At 65.7% G+C, this 15,031-nt stretch overlaps 1 protein-coding gene across 4 annotated transcripts in view; it reads right to left on the reverse strand.

The window, feature by feature from the left end:
* ABR (ABR activator of RhoGEF and GTPase) overlaps positions 1-15,031 on the reverse strand; it is a 42,238-nt gene that overhangs the window by 14,948 nt on the left and 12,259 nt on the right. For 3 of the 4 annotated variants that reach the window (XM_063342583.1, XM_063342587.1, XM_063342584.1), the window contains exons 2-13: positions 12,077-12,261; positions 6,938-7,042; positions 6,239-6,424; positions 5,330-5,437; positions 4,522-4,582; positions 2,042-2,094; positions 1,738-1,878; positions 1,275-1,396; positions 992-1,157; positions 747-869; positions 597-672; positions 341-445 (exon numbers count right to left, since the gene is read on the reverse strand). In XM_063342583.1, the coding sequence (XP_063198653.1) occupies positions 341-445; positions 597-672; positions 747-869; positions 992-1,157; positions 1,275-1,396; positions 1,738-1,878; positions 2,042-2,094; positions 4,522-4,582; positions 5,330-5,437; positions 6,239-6,424; positions 6,938-7,042; positions 12,077-12,261 (1,431 nt within the window). Of the gene's footprint in view, positions 1-340; positions 446-596; positions 673-746; positions 870-991; positions 1,158-1,274; positions 1,397-1,737; positions 1,879-2,041; positions 2,095-4,521; positions 4,583-5,329; positions 5,438-6,238; positions 6,425-6,937; positions 7,043-8,845; positions 9,367-12,076; positions 12,262-15,031 lie in introns of those variants that run through there. The other variant, XM_063342586.1, reaches the window with a different exon arrangement.

The following is a 15,031-nucleotide window of genomic DNA, read 5'->3' on the forward strand; positions in this document are numbered from 1 at the left end:
CCCCTGCTGCCGATCATCCCTGATGGACATCCCGAGCTCTCCTGCTGCCAGACAGCCCTGGGGGAGGTTCCCAGTAGGACTGGCCGGGTCTCGCCCTGGGGACACCCTGGTCCTGCCCAGCCCATGGGGGTGCTGGAGAGACCCCAAAAAGCAGCTCCGTCTTGCAGCCGGGATTGCTCTGCCTGGGAGCCCGACTCCGCTCCGGCACTGCCACCTGGTGGGTAGCTCTCCCCCTGCACAGCCAGGGTCCCCGAGTAGGGGCCCTGCTCCAGCCGAGGGACCTCACAGCTGCTCCCTGGCATCATCCGGAGGGACGCGCCAGCCCAGCGGACACACTCACCGTCCTTATTGCTGGTGACCGGGATGTTGTGGACGGTGCGTAGCTTGAAGCAGGATCCTGTGAGTACCTGCAGCTCCACTGAGCTCAGGACGAAGGCCTGGAGGTCTGGGAGAGGACAGGAGAGGACCTTCAGAAGGACGCAGCCAGCACTGGCCATGGGGACCAGAGAGCAGCAGGCTGCAATCCTGTGGGACCTCCTTGTGGCCCCCGGCAGGGGGCAGGAGCCCCAAGATGGCCTCGTGAGCCCCAAACTTACCTTTTTTCTGCAGTTTCTGAATGGCCTCCCTCCACTCAGACCTCTCATAGTCGGACGACAGCAGGAAGAGGTAGCTCTGTAAGAGAGAGGGCGATGCGGCGGGCTGCGCGCAGGCAGGGCTGAGCTCGGTCCCCAGCCCACCCTCCTCACCTTCCCGTTGCGGTTGTGGATGCGGAAGGGGATGGCAGGCGAGTTGAGGAGCAGCCAGAATTCGTTCTCAAACATCTTCTTCTTGAGGCGCTCAATGGCTCGGCTCTGCCCCTTGTTGGCTTTCTGTAGGCGGAGAGGGGACAGGAGCTTTCAAAGGTCCCCCATGTCCCATTCCTGACTCAGAGGAAGGCACCCGCCCCTCAGCAGGTCCCACACCCTCCCAACCACCCGCACCCTCCTCTCACCTCCTTCTGCACCTCACTCTTGATGGCTGAGATCTTCATCTTCATGTCTTCCAGCTCGTGGTCGGGGATGACGTGGACCTGTGGGCAGTGCTCCGATTCCTCCGGCGAGGGGAACACCAGGTCAGCCAGGGGCACGTACCACTTGCAGTCGTACTGCTGGTGCTTCCTGTGGCCGGAGTGCGGGCGCTGAGTGACGCCTGACCCTCACCCCGGCACATCCCCCCGCCTGCTGAAGGACAGGGTGGTTGTGACGCCTTCCCCCCATGCCCAGCACCCTCCTTACCCCACCGCTGTCTTCTTCAGCTTGGCGCAGAGCAGCACGTCGGTGAAGAGGAAGACGTGCCGCAGCTTCCGTGAGCCCTCCGACAGCTCCACCAAGAAGCCATCCTTGACAAGCTGCCGGGTCTGCGGGGCAGCAGGGCTGGCGTGAGAGCGGGCAGGGAGCAAAGGCCAACAAACCGCAGGGGACAGATGCTCCTGTCCCCCTCAACGGCTCAGCCACCAGGAGCATGGGAAGGTCCATGTCCTCTGGGTGCGATTTTGAGTCCCATATGGTCAGTAGGGTGCCAGCAAGCAGGAAAGACCAGGTAGAGCCCTAACCTTGCACCCAGGACTGCGTCTAGAGGAAACCCACCATCTCCTGGCCAAGCACCATGAAGCTCCTCAGGGTGGAGACATCAGCTAGGGGCTGGCAGAGGGCTCAGCCCTCACCCTGTGCCCAGGCATTGCCCACCCCGCTGGCTCACCTCCCCCTTGGGGGTGGTGACCGCTGTCCTCCGGGGATCGATGTCCTCATTGATGCTGGAGAGGAAGTTCTGCGAGATGCGGAGGGCATCCTGGAGCAGCGGGTAGTCAGGGTGGTCGGCCGGGGTGTGCTTGAGGAGGTCCTGGAAGGGGACAGGCGCAGATGAGCAGCCCAAGGGCGCTGCCCTGCCTGCAGCACCCACCCTGGAGACCCCCCAGCAGCACGCCCCAGGGCTCTGGGTCCCCAGGAACAACAGGGGCACAGCACCCTGCCACCCCCTGCCCCGGGACTGGCGTCACACTCACGTGCAGGACGAGGGTGCTCCGCGTCACCCGGTCAATGGGTTTGTACAGGAGCGCTGCAGGGAGAAAGGGGGCATCAGCAGCCATCCACTGCTGGGGCCCTGGACCCTCTCCCACCCATGAGGAGCCAGCACCGCATCCCACAGGGACAAGGAGGGAGGACCAGATGCCCAGAGACCACCCCCAGGTCTGCGCAGAGCCCTGGGCAAGCACCCAGGGTCTGTTCCACACGGAGATGGCAATGGCTGGACCACCACGTTACTGCTCAGAGGTGCTCGAGGGGCTTCACCAGCAGCATGGGCACCCGTGGGGTCCCCACTGGGGTGACAAGCCCAGACAACTGCTGCATGGCACTTGCCACATGGCTATCCATTCCAGCCACGGCCCCATGCCAACAAGATCTGACCATGCCCCAAGACAGGGCACGATGGGGACACCAACCCAGCCACCACGTCCTCCTCCCCTCTGCTGCCACAGGTCACGGGTGGCAAAGCCAGAGGGGCCATCACAAACACCGCTCTGCCCCAGCTGCTGCCGGCTGCAGGACGTCCCCACCACGACCGTGCCAGCAAGTCCCCCTCCGAGGTGAAGGACCTCCCCGGGTGCGGTGGGGGCACCAGCACTGACAGCTTGCCGTGTGGTGGCTGTGAAGCGGAAGAGCCACTTGTCACCCCCGGCAGCCAGCAGTGTTTTCAGTTTCCCTTTTGGTTCAGCAGCGGGTCCCGTCCCTGCCCTCACCAGGCTCTGACACCTCATGGGACACCCCATATCCCCCCGCCCCGGCCAGCCCTGGGTGCAAGGGGAACCCAGGCTCCTCCAGCAGCAGGAAAACCCCCACCTACAGAGAACGCAGGGGCCAAGGCATCATCCCAACGCCGCTGCCCTGTGTTCCCTCCCCGCAGCCCCCCATGACTGCATGTGAGGCTCCGTCCAGGGCAGGGGGGCAGAGCTGCCCCACACACGGGGCACAGACGTCCCCTTTCTCCTACCGCGCACCCTCCCAGCAGGAAACCAGCCCCGGAGGCTCTTCAGAGGCACATTTCGCCCCAAGCAGCCAGACCCTCCTCCTTGGCTCTCTGGACAGGTGAAGACCCAGAGCACACCCACGGTGCTGCTCCCGGCACCTGGCTCCTCGTATGTCTCCCCGGGCTGCTTACAGCCAGGCTGATGCCTCTGGGTTTTCCCTTCGCTTTTTACCACTTCCCCAAACTGCCAGGGCCAAGTGGGGCTGGGCTTCAGGCTGGGGGGTTAGGGGGAGGGAAAGATGCTGCCCCCCCCCACCCTGCTCTATGAGCCACGAGGGGCTCCCATCCCCTTTTCCCCAGAGGGTGCTGCCTCGTGGCACCTGGTCCTGAGAGAGAGACCCCCATCCTGGCAAGCATCCTCGTCCCCATCCTCACCTCTCTGCTCGGGAGGCGAGGACACGGGGCTGGACCCTGAACCGGAGACTGCATCCCCGGTGCCAGCGGGGAAAATCAGAGCCCCGCTCCCCGCGGGAGCCAGCAACAGCCCCGCTCTGGGAAGGAGGGGGCAGGCAGGGTGTCCCCCACTTTCCCCTACCCCGGACCCACAAGGAGGACGGACCCTCATCGCTACAGGCACAGGCAAAGCACCAGAGAGCCCCCCGGAGGGGCTGTCCCGGCACAAGGGAGGAGCGCGGTGCTCCTCGCCGCGCAGTCCCGCCAGCCCGGGACCCACAGGCAGGCAGCACCGGGGCAGGCACAGCAAGCAGCGATGCCCGGTGCTTCTCCTCCCCAGCCACGGAGAGACGGGCGTTCCAGCCCCACGATGCTCACAGCCTCCGGCAAGCAAACGGGGACCCCTCCCTATCGCCATCCCCATGGCAGAGCCCAGGCAGAGGGGGTCCCGCTGCCTGTCCCGGCCCCTCACTGTCCTGCCGATGGCACGAGCCCTTGCCCGGTGGGGAACGCGAGCGCGTGGCCGCATGTACCAGAGCCAAGATGATTCAATAGAGCCTGGAACAAAGACGCTCCCAACTTCAGCCTGCAGAGCACGACGCAGCCTCCACCCCCTGGCAAGGACAGCCAGCCCCAGGCCAGCATCCCCACAGCATCGCTCCCCACCGTCACCCGAATTCGGAGCTGCACCCCCCCCCCCCACCTCACCGTAGGTGCAGTTACAGCAGAGACGGACGACGACGAGGATTTCCATGGCAGCCCCGTCTCCACGCAGCCATCTCTGCCACCCCGCGGCAGCTCAGCCCGGCTGCGGCACGGCATCGGCCCCTCAGCACGGCTCTTGGCGCAGCCGGCGGGTGGGGAGGAGGGGGTGGGCAGGGGGTGGGGGGCTGCTGCACGTCCCCAGCATCCTGAAGAGCTGCATACCCCCCCCCCTCCTTGTTGGCTCCACACATGGGAACACAAAGGGCTCCGCTCGCGGGAGACACACAGTAATTCATCCGCGCCGGTCCCGCGCGCAGACAAAAGGCTGCGTCCCCCTCCCCACGCCCGCGCCTGCCGTACCCTCCATGGTGACGGACGTGTGGCTCTCCTTCGAGTCCTTGGGGCCCTTCACCTTCAGCTCCTAGGGAGGGAAAGGCCCATCAGAACAGCCGTGGTGGGCTGGAGTTGGGGGTGAGTGGGGGGGGGGGAAGGTCATTGCTCAAGGTCATGGGGTCCCCCCCGACCCTTCCTGCACCCTGATAGGTGCACAGGAGGCCACAGACAGGTGCTGGGGTGGAGATGGGGACCGTACGGGGTGCTGCCTGGCCAGGAGCAATTCTGGCTGCACCCAGCAGCTGGGATGCGGTGGACCCGTGGTGCACCCTGTCGCAGGACACCCAGCCCCACAGCTGCCTGCGAGGGGCTGCTGGTCCCACCGGGCTGAACAGCCCTGCTCCAGAGGGGCTGGAGGGAGCGGGGAGCCGGGCTGCGGCCATGGAGGTCCCTGTTTCTATAGGGGAGCCAGGCACAGAGACGCAGCCAGCAGGACATGAGCCACAGGTGCCCAGCACCCACCCTCACTGGATGGGGCGAACGGGCACAGGCTGCCCCCGGCATCCCAGAAATGATGGCAGCGAGGGCTGAGCCCAACCTGAGCTTGCACAAAGCCAGGGGCAAACCCCCTCAAGACACAGAGACCGCGACCCTCCAGCACAGCCTCTGAGGATCCTGCTCCTGGGACAGTCCCTGAGAGACCCGGGGCAGGGAGAGCATCTCCATGGGGCACACACGGTCAGCTCGGCCACGGGGACGGCATTCTCCGTCCCGCACCGGGACAAGCCCAGCCATGGCAGCTCCGTCCCCTCGGCACAGCCCCGCTCCAGCTTACCTCTGAGATCTTCTGGAACTGGTAGTTGCTCTGGCTGCACTTCTCTGCCGTCTCCAGTGCGATTTTGTAGTTATCCACAAAGGCCTTGTAGACGCCCAGCTGGCTGGCCTGCGGGGAGCGGGGGTTAGCCGGGCACCCAGCGGAATGCTGAAGCCCCCCCACAGCTCGAGGGGCCAGGCAGCCACCAAGGGGACACTGCCCAGAGCTGTCCCCTCCCGACAGCGCACTGCCAGACCACAGCCAGCTGGGGAGCCACACGCTTGGCTCTGTAGGAACAGCCCTCGCCCAGGGCAGGATGGTGGGGCTCCAGCCCTGTGCCACCACAAACCTCCAAAATCCAGCAGAGAGGTAACGAGTGCCTGGACAGCAGAGGGTGAAGCTACAGCCGCTTCCCAGCACCCTTCAACCTGTCCTCTCCTCCTCCCCTCCCCAGCATGGCCGTGGCACCCACGGGCACAGCCACGGCTCCCATCACAAGTCCAAAGCAGCAGCAGGACCTGGAGTGTGACCCTGGGGAGCCACCGCCAGAGCACCCGCAGGTAGCGAAGAGGCAGCAACCCCCTGCCTCTCCCCAGAGGGCCACCCACACGCCTGGGCTCCTGCCAGTCCCATGGTAAAGCCACACCACGCACCCCCAGCCAAAACCCTGCCATGGTTGCACCCAGGATCTGCCAGCCTTGGGCATCCCCCCTGCGATGAGGGGCACGGAGGCTGCACTAACTCCCATCCTGGGACGGGAGGGCTCGGGCAGGCTGCAGGGAGGGATGCAACAAGTCCCATGGCCACCAGTGAGCACATGGCAAGGGGTGAGCTGACCCACGCCATGGGGCCAAACCCCATAGCATGGTGCTCCATCTCCCCATCCCTCCTCCTCTTCCAAGTGCAGCAAGCCCCAGGGAAGGTGCGTACCAGCTTCTGGAAGAGGTGGCCCATGGTGACGTTGCTGTCCCACTGCTGCACCTTCGGGCACAGGCTGTCATAGAACTCCTTGTGGATCTCATAGATGTCCTGGATCTTGTAGAAAATCGTCTCAATCTGCTGGAGGGTGAGGACAGGTTGCGACGTAGTGGCTGTGGCCTTCAGTGGCTTCATAGGCTGCCAAAGGAGGAGAAGGAAGAGCGTTTGAGACAAGGGCTGGGAGGGGAACGCTGGGGACAAGGGTGATCTGAGCTGGCGGTGAGGGCTGCCTGGGACGGGTCCTGGCCAGAGCTGGACCAAGGGACCGCTCACAGCTAGGGCATCCCCACAGACTTCCCCCTCCATGGTGGTGGTGACCCCCGTGTTGTGCAACCGCGTCTCCACCACGAGGGCCAGTGAGTCCGCAAGAGGAACTGGGGCTATAAATACCTCCCCGCCAGGCACGCTGGCAGCAGGGGGGAGGCGAGACGGGGACAGCCGGGCCAGAGCAAGGCTGGCTCCAGCACGGCTTCTGCTGCTTTGCTCCTGCCCAGGTAGCACCCGGGGAGGCTGTCCAGGAAGACACGACTTCATCCATCCATCCATCCATCCATCCATCCATCCATCCATCCATCCATCCACACAACTGTCCATCCACCTGTCCATCTACCCACCCATCCACCCCTACTGGGGGATGTCCCTGTTGCTCACCAACAAGAGGGCCTCCAGCTGGTTGATGTAGATCTCCTCGCTGGCCAGGAAACCAGAGAGCACCAGCTTCCGCATCTCCAGGCCTTTGCCAGCATCTCGCTCACCCTGTGCAACACAGCAAGGAGCCTGGCTGAGCCAGCAACCGGCATGACAGGAGACCCCTCATCCCACCAGGCCATCCCCGCGTGGGCATGTGTCCCCACCAGTGTTGGGGAAGCTCCGCAGCAAGGGCCGGGCACGTGCCCGTTGGTCGGCACAGCCAGGCTGGAACCAGCTGGGAAGCCATGGGCTGTGCTGGTTTCGCTCCCCTCCCTGCTCCCAGCTGGCCAGGAGCCCGGCGCCACTGGCAGCGCTCCATGGTGGCGTGCGGCACAGCGGGACTCTCCCAGGGCAGAGTCCAGAGACGCCCGGTGAAATCATGCCCGGCGGTGGATGGTGCTGCCACGTGATCCAGCACCACCCTTTTCCCCAGCTGAGGTTTTCCCAGGAAAGTGCCACCCCGGCGCTCACTGCCCGCTGGCACCAGGGCAGGTCCCAGGCTGCGCGGGGCCCCGCTGCCACTCGAGCCGTCGGTGGCTCTGCCCGCGCCCACGTCTGCTGCAGCATCGATGCTCCAGCGACACAGCCCTCACAGCAGGGAGGTGGGCAATGCTCAGACAGGCTGGGGGGCTCCGGAACCCCCAGCGAGGCTCTGCCAGCACCCAGGCACAGGTGCCCCAGCCCCTGGACTGCCTCAAGCGCCCCGTGTGCCCTCACCTCCCCTACAGCACTCTTTGTCCTAAAAATCACTCTCAGGAGACGGGCTTTGCCATCCAGACTGGGACCAAGCATAGCCATGGGGACATCAGCTGCTCCGAGCAATGAGCCATTCGGGACATTTTGGGGATATATTGGTCCTGTTTCGCCCCTGCCAGCCCTGGGCATTGTGCCTGGCAGCTACAAACACCCCGGGGTGCACGGCCATGGCATGGGCACAGCCACAGATCAGCGTCTCCCCATCCCACTGCAGCATCCACCATCTGGCCCTGGGGGCTGCTGCGCCAACTGAGGTGCCCACCCCGCGGCTCCCCGCTGGGCTGCGGCATCAAGGACAGGCCATGGTGACCGGTGTGGCAGGGGTGCCGGCGGGGGGGGGGGGGCAGTTTTGTGCGCTGGGAGCGCGCGGGCTCGTTGCCACCGATTAGTCACGGGCTCTTCCTGCTTCCCCCAGCCTGGGCCCTGCGCGGGAGCCGGGGAGATAAGGGGCCCGTCGGCATCCAGGGCCCGCAGTGTCCCGCAGGGATGATGCCAGCCGCCCCCCACGACCCAGAGGTGCAAGGTCCGGCAGCCGCCCTGTGCAGGAGACCCCAGAGAGAGCGGAGCCAGAGCCCTCCTCCAGCCCTGCGCTGGCACCCAGGCTCCCCCCAGCAGGGTGGGCGAGAGAAGGGTGCTGGGCTGCGCCTGCCAGCACAGGGGTCCCCCTGGGCCACCCCCCGGTACCACGGTTTGGAGCCATTTAGGGGTTGCCGCTGGCCGTGCGGTGGGGCAGTGTCACAGCGTGGTCCAGCCCCTTCCTGAGCATCCGGCGCCAGCTCTGCTGAGCCACGCAGCCCCCCCACAGTGGCACGTGTGGCCCCCGTTCCCCCATGGGAGGAAGGCCGGGTGCTCACCCCGCTCTGCGCAAGCACCCACCGAGCCCTTCGCACTCAACGCCTGGCGCAGCCATGTCCTGTGCCCCCGGCCACAGGCAGTGCCAGGGGGGCGGCGGGGCTGTGGTGATGCTCCTGTTGTCCCGCCAACTCTGCCCCCCACCAGCACCCGCCGTACCGACCCAGGAGCTGCCCCAGGACCTGGGCAGCACCAGCAAGACGCCCCTGGTCGCCCCCACCCGCCACCCAGCGCGGGAGCAGTGTACCCCCCGCCGCCCACCTTCTCGCCGGATGAGAACGGAGACCCGGGGCTCGTAGGGGTTCCTGGCTCAGAGTCATCTTCATCCTCCAGCACTTTATCCAGGTACCCTATGGCCTCCTCTTCCTCCTCCATGGCCGGCCAGGCAGCGGGGGGGGAAGGGAACCCCACAAGGCTCCAGGCGAGGGGCTCACACAGCCAAGCTGGCCCAGCCTGACTCAGCCCTGGACGTCGGCCACCGCCGTGGGATGAAAGGAGCCATTATAGGATTCCCGGTGCTCCCGCCTGCCCTCGGCCCCGGCGTCCCGGCCGCAGCGCCGAGCGCTCCCGGGTCAGCTGCACGACCACCTCCGAGCACCGGCGTCGGCGGCAACTCCAGGGTCACCAGCGTTGGGGACAAGGGGGACAGCCTGGCTCTCCCCTGGTCTCCGCTCAGCCCCGGGGGGGGCTGCAGGCGGTGGAGGGCCGCTGCCCGCCGCCCTGCGCCCCAGCCAGCCCTGCCGCTCCGCCCTGCACGCTCGCTACAGGAAATGCATCTCTTGGCTCTGGAGGTGGGGCTGCTCCACCGCCGGAGTGTGGTCAAGGCTGGGGAGCGCTGCAGACGCCTTCCCAGCACCGGCTCTCCCAATGCCGGCAGAGCTCGGCGTGCCCGGCAAGACCCACGGGGATGGGTCCCCTGACCCCTTCCAGGCCCCCCCGCTCCCTCGCCCCACAGAGCAGCCAGCAAGGGGAGAGCACCCGTCCCGCCTGCCGTGGGCCCCTGGTCCCCCCATGTCCCGCGGGCAGGCAGAGAACCGGACCGCAGGGATTGCCCCCAGCGCAAGTGACCTTGGAGGGCAGCTGCAGGACCAGGTCCTGTAAGGGGACCTGGCTCCGTGCCCCCAGAGGGGTCCCGGACCCCTCCCCGCCCCAGAGGGGTCCCACCAATTTCATGGGGCAACGCAGCCAAGACACAGCATCTGCCCCACATCCCACGAGGATCGGCAGTGACACCTCACCACTGCCCCAGCCTGACCACAACCCCGGGGCAGCCGGGGAACGGGGACACAAGCGGTGGCATGACGCCTACAAGGGACATCGTGGGCCCTGGCAAATGGGGCAATGGGCTGGAGGAGGGGACACTAACGCAAGAGCTGTTTCAGCAGTTTCCCCCCACTCCTCAGCAGCAAAAGGGGAACCAGCGGCTGCATGTGCTCTGCCCGCAGGAGCCGGCTCTTCTCCCCACGCCTGTCCAAGCCTGGAACAAACTCTGCTCTGAGAAGTGGGCAGGGACACAGACACAGGGACTTCCCAGAACCCGTGCCCAGCCCTGTGTCCACGCTGCAGCTCAGGCTTTGCCCAGCCTTTGCTAAGAGGGGTCTGTGCCAGGGCACCGGGACCCTGCCTGCTGCAGCCAGGTCCCCAGAGCGGGGAACACTCCGTGCCCAGGTGAAAGCCACCCATTGTGCCACCCCCAGCAGCACCCGAGCAGGGGCTGGGCCACCACCTCACACCATGACCGTGGCACTTGTGTTTTCCCAGGTGGGAGAGGGAGAGACAGGCTGCGCTTGCACCCAGCAGCCGGGGGCCCCAGATGCTGTCACAGCTGCCCCAGGAGCCTGCAAAAAGAGATGCCCCACCAGAAGCCTCCTCAAGCCCTCCAAAAGGCAGCAATACCAGTCCCCCCTCACCAGAGAAGAGTGATGGGGCAAGCCTGGCACCCCATGCCACTGGTCACAGCGGGACCCACACGCAAACCTGCACCCATCGCGAAGCTGGACACGCAGGATTAAACATGCCGGTATTCAGATGGTGCCCCACTTAGCCCTGTCACAAACAGCTCTAGAGACAAAGCGATGGAGGCAGAGCCCGCGCTGAGCTCCAACGCTTCCCAACCCTGTTAGTGCCAACCAAGCCGGCTTCGCTGCCTGCGTCCAGCCCCAGTATGCTCCACCAGCCCACCCAGGGCACCGCTTTGCCAGCCTCCCCCAGGGTCTCCCCCTAAACCTGCTTCCCTAGGGCCACCCTCTGCTATCCCTGCTGGCCCCCGGGGACGGAGCCCATCGCCCACAGCACATCCGTCCCCAAACCCCGGCACCGGGGTGTCAGGGCTGGCGCTCGCAGGGCGACAAAGGGCCCCGAGCGCGGGTGGTTTGGTCCCAGCCCCGGGACAGGGTCCTTTGCGCAGCAGGCTGGCAGGGGGCCGGCAGCCCCCCCCTCCGTCCCCGGGGAGCGCCGAGGGGCCGCGCTGGGTGCCGGGAGGAGGATGCTGCGCAGCAGCGGGCCCTGGGGAGGAAGCCACACCTCTCGCCTCCTCTGCCTCAGCATCCGGGTTAAGGGCTTAACTCTTTCCATGACCAAAAAAAAAAAAAAAAAAAAAAAAAAAAATACCCTTCACGTTTCCCAACCCAGTCTCCTGCCCCACGGCCAACCCCCAGCCCGCTGCGGGACCCCGGCAGCTCCCCTAGCCCGGGGCCAGGCGGGCTCTCCCCGCACTAGCCCTGTGCCCAGGGGCCGGAGGCGCCCGCCGACCTGCCAAGAGCCCACCGGGCCAGGGCACACACCGGGGACGGCAGTCCCCATGTCCCCGGGGATGGCGGCCCCACCGCCCCCGGGCTTTATGGAAACTTTTATTCTGGAAAAAAAAAAAAAAAACAACAACCAACAAACATTTTTGTCCTTTGGTTTCCCGTCCCGCAGCTCTCCAAGCATCCCTCTGTGAAACATCCTAGATAAACCCCAGGGGCTTCCCGAGGTCTCGGAAGAGCAGAGGGAGAGGAAGGGTTAAATCTAAGTTCCCCAGAAGAGGAGGGGGGGGACGCGGACAAGGTGTCCCTCCCCAGCTGGCGGCTCGTCCCCCAGTGCCGCTAGATGGAGCCGGCAGCCCGGCAGAGCGGCTGCGCCCTGTCCCCAAGGGCTCCCCGCAGCAGGGGACCCCGGGAACCCCCCGCTTCCGAGCCAGCCCGGGTGGGCTCCAGCACCCGGACCCTGCTCTCCGACCAGCCCGTGCCCTCCTGGCTCTGCCGCCGGCACGGCACGACGGGGCAGGGACGCAACGTGTCCCACAGACGTGCCCCCACCCTCACCACCAGCAGCAGAACAGGGTGCTCCTCCCTGGATCCCAGAGGGCCACAGCCAGCAGGGTTTGGGATGCCAGGGGACAGTCCCCCGGGTCGCAGAGCATCACTGACACTGCTGACACAACCAAGCCGGGCACCCGCAGCCCAGGCTTCAACCGCACCCGGTGCGGAGCTCCACGTCCTGAGCACCTACCCCTGTGCCGAGGCCATCCGTGGGTGTGGGTGAGACGCCGTCCCCGCTCTCCTGGCCGCGGGCGCTGAGCTGGGGGGACATGGTGGGCGATTCGTCGATGTAGGGCATGGTTTCCGAGCCCTCCGGCAGCGCCTTGGGCTCCTCGTTGCCCTCGGCGTCGTACTCGTCTGCACCATAGTTGAAGTCTGCCGGGGGAAGAGAGGGTGGTGGTGAGCATCCTGGCAGCGGCATGGCCGAGGGTCACCACACGGCGCACACAACCCCCACAGCCTGCAGTTACTTGCGGGCGACTGACCCCGTGTCCGATACCCGGGGCCATGCACAGACACGCGTGCCCACACCCGCAGCCCACCCTGGCCCCGCCGGCCTCGGTTGCCTGCTTTCTGCTTGCCCTGCCGAGCAGGCAGGGCATGACACAGAGCATCCTCATCCCCACAGGGGTCGAGTGTGTCCGCTCGACACACTTCCCTATATTTGCATAATTAAGAGCACCGAGAGGCCGCAGGCCTTCTCTGCGCAGAGACAGCTGCTCTGCCAGACGCCCCAGCCCCAGGCGAGTGACTCTGCCCTGCCGCCATCCCTGTGCCATCCCTGGGGAGAGATGGAGTTGGGCTGGCAGCCACGGCCACCGTCTTTCCTCGCTTCCCAGCACCCGTCTGCCTCGGAGCATGGGAACCGGTGCCAGGACGCCTGGGTCCGCAGCGGAGGACAGTGCCACCCCCTCTGGAAGAAGGGGGACGGTGGCAGCTCCATGGTGGGTGGGCAGCTCGGGCCATGCTGCGGGGGCAGAAGGGCTCTGCTTTCCCCAGCACAGGATAAGGCCACGCCAGGCAAGCACCCATTTTGGGATGCCACACAACTCCCCCATCGCCCATGGCCCAGGGGATGCTATTTTGGGGAGCCAGAGCCCCAAGTGGGGGGGGGGGGGTGTCTCCAGGGCCTGAAACGGTCCCCGGGGCACAGCGGGGGACCGGGGTACATCCTAACCTGTCACCATGGAAACGGCAGCGGCTCAGTGGCGGCGGGAAGAGGCGGCTGCAGCAGCCCCGAGATGCTGACAAAGGGGAGGGGGAAGGGAGCCCGGCTGCGGCAGGGGCGGCCGCGGGGTGCAGCCAGCACCCCCAGCCGAGGCCTGCAGCCAAGACCCCCTCGGCAGCTCCCAAAGCGGTGGTGGGCACAGGTCACCCAACCCGACCCCCTGCCAGCCCCTCGCTCCCCTCCTCACCAGCAGCCCCATGGCTGTCCCCACAGACTCCCTGGGCACAGACAGCCAGGAGACCTCGGCCAAGACCCTGGACAATACTCTGGCCAAAATGCAGCGCATGGGGGCTGGAGCACCCCTCCCTGACCAAACCCCACAGTGCTGCCACTTCATGTCCCCATGGTCCTACCACCCCAGCCGAGGACTCCCCAGACTCTCACCAACACTGCTCGGCACATTAATATTGCATTTGGCTTCATATTGAAAGTGAATAAATCTTAAAATCAAACAGCGCTGCGAAGCCCGCTCAGGCTGAGAGCCCTACCAGTGCTGGTGGGTCCCATCCTGCATCCGGGGGTGGGATGGATGAGAGCCTTGACATAACCCACATGCATCCCAGCTCCACCAGGACACCACAGTCCCTCTCAGGCTTTACTTTATTAGCAATTAGCAGCTAATAACCGTTCGTCAGAGGCTACCCTCACCTGGTCACTGCAGCCCTCATTCAACCCAGGAGCTACCTGGGAACGAACATGCTGGATGGGCAGAGATGGGGGAGCCTGTAGTTCCCTGTGGTCCTCAGCTTCCAGGGAAAGGGGATCCCCAGCTATAACCCGTCCTGCCTCCTCGTGGTGCATGTCCCTTGTCCCTCTTGCCTTTGATGGGTCCCAGCTGGGACATCTCCAGCACTGGCCAGAAGCAAGGCAGCGCAAGGTACTCCCATGATGGCCACCTCCCTGGCACATCCACCCCACACATCTCCCCTGATCCCACCCCAGCACTGTCCCTGTGCTGGGGATGCCACAGAGAAACCCAAACCGCTCGCCCAAGCGCCCATCCCCATCAGACGGGGTCTAAAGGGGAGCCAAGGCAGCAGAGAGGGGACAAAGCTGATGGTCCCCACCAGGCACACCAACCTGGAGGCTGTCAGGCTCCACCACCTCCCCTCCACCAAGGCCAAGGTCTGTAGCTCCAGGCTTAACCATGGGGCAGGCAACAGGGGCACCCAGAGCGGCACCAGCACTGTGAGAGACCTGGAAACCCAGGCTGGGGCGGCTCGGTGGCAAGGTAACGAGGAACACAGCTTTAATGAGGCAGCTGGGGACACGGGGAGGTGACACCTGCAGCAGTGCAGGGAAAAAGGCAGCATCGATGGCACAGAGAGGGAGAGACTGGCCTGCAGGGACACAGGAATGACCCATCTCTCGTGCAGCCATTGCTCCCAGTTGGAGCAGATCTGTGTCCCAGTCCCAGACCCAAGCTGGGGACAAGACCTACAGACAGTGCCCCAACAGGCACCCAGGGAGACGGACCCTGCGCTGCCCACAGGAGGGAGGACGGAGCCACGTCCCCATGGCTCCAGCTGTGCCTCCAGCTGTGCCACCCAAGGCCATGCAGTATTTACCGGGCTCTCACCTGGGGAGGCCGGGCAGAGGGACCTCCCCAGCACCCGCTACAGGGAGGGAACCAAGCACCACCAAACAGCCAGGACGGGTAAGGGGGACATTGCTGGGCGAGGGGACCACGGAGGGGCTGGCCCCTGCATCTCCCCGCCTGGTGGGCGCTCCTGCCACCCAACCAGCCCAAACCGAGCGCCTCCCTCCTTCCCCCGCAGCTGCATTGCCCCTGCAGCCTGTTCCTGTGCCTCTGCCAAAACCCAGCGCTATTTTTGCTCCCGTTTTTTAGCAGCAGCAGTGGAAATCCTCCTGCTCCACCCTAGGCATGGGGACTGAGGGGAGGGAGGCAGCCTAGCC

The sequence above is a fragment of the Chroicocephalus ridibundus genome, chromosome 7, assembly GCF_963924245.1.
Source record: "Chroicocephalus ridibundus chromosome 7, bChrRid1.1, whole genome shotgun sequence".
Classification (NCBI taxonomy): Eukaryota; Metazoa; Chordata; class Aves; order Charadriiformes; family Laridae; genus Chroicocephalus; species Chroicocephalus ridibundus.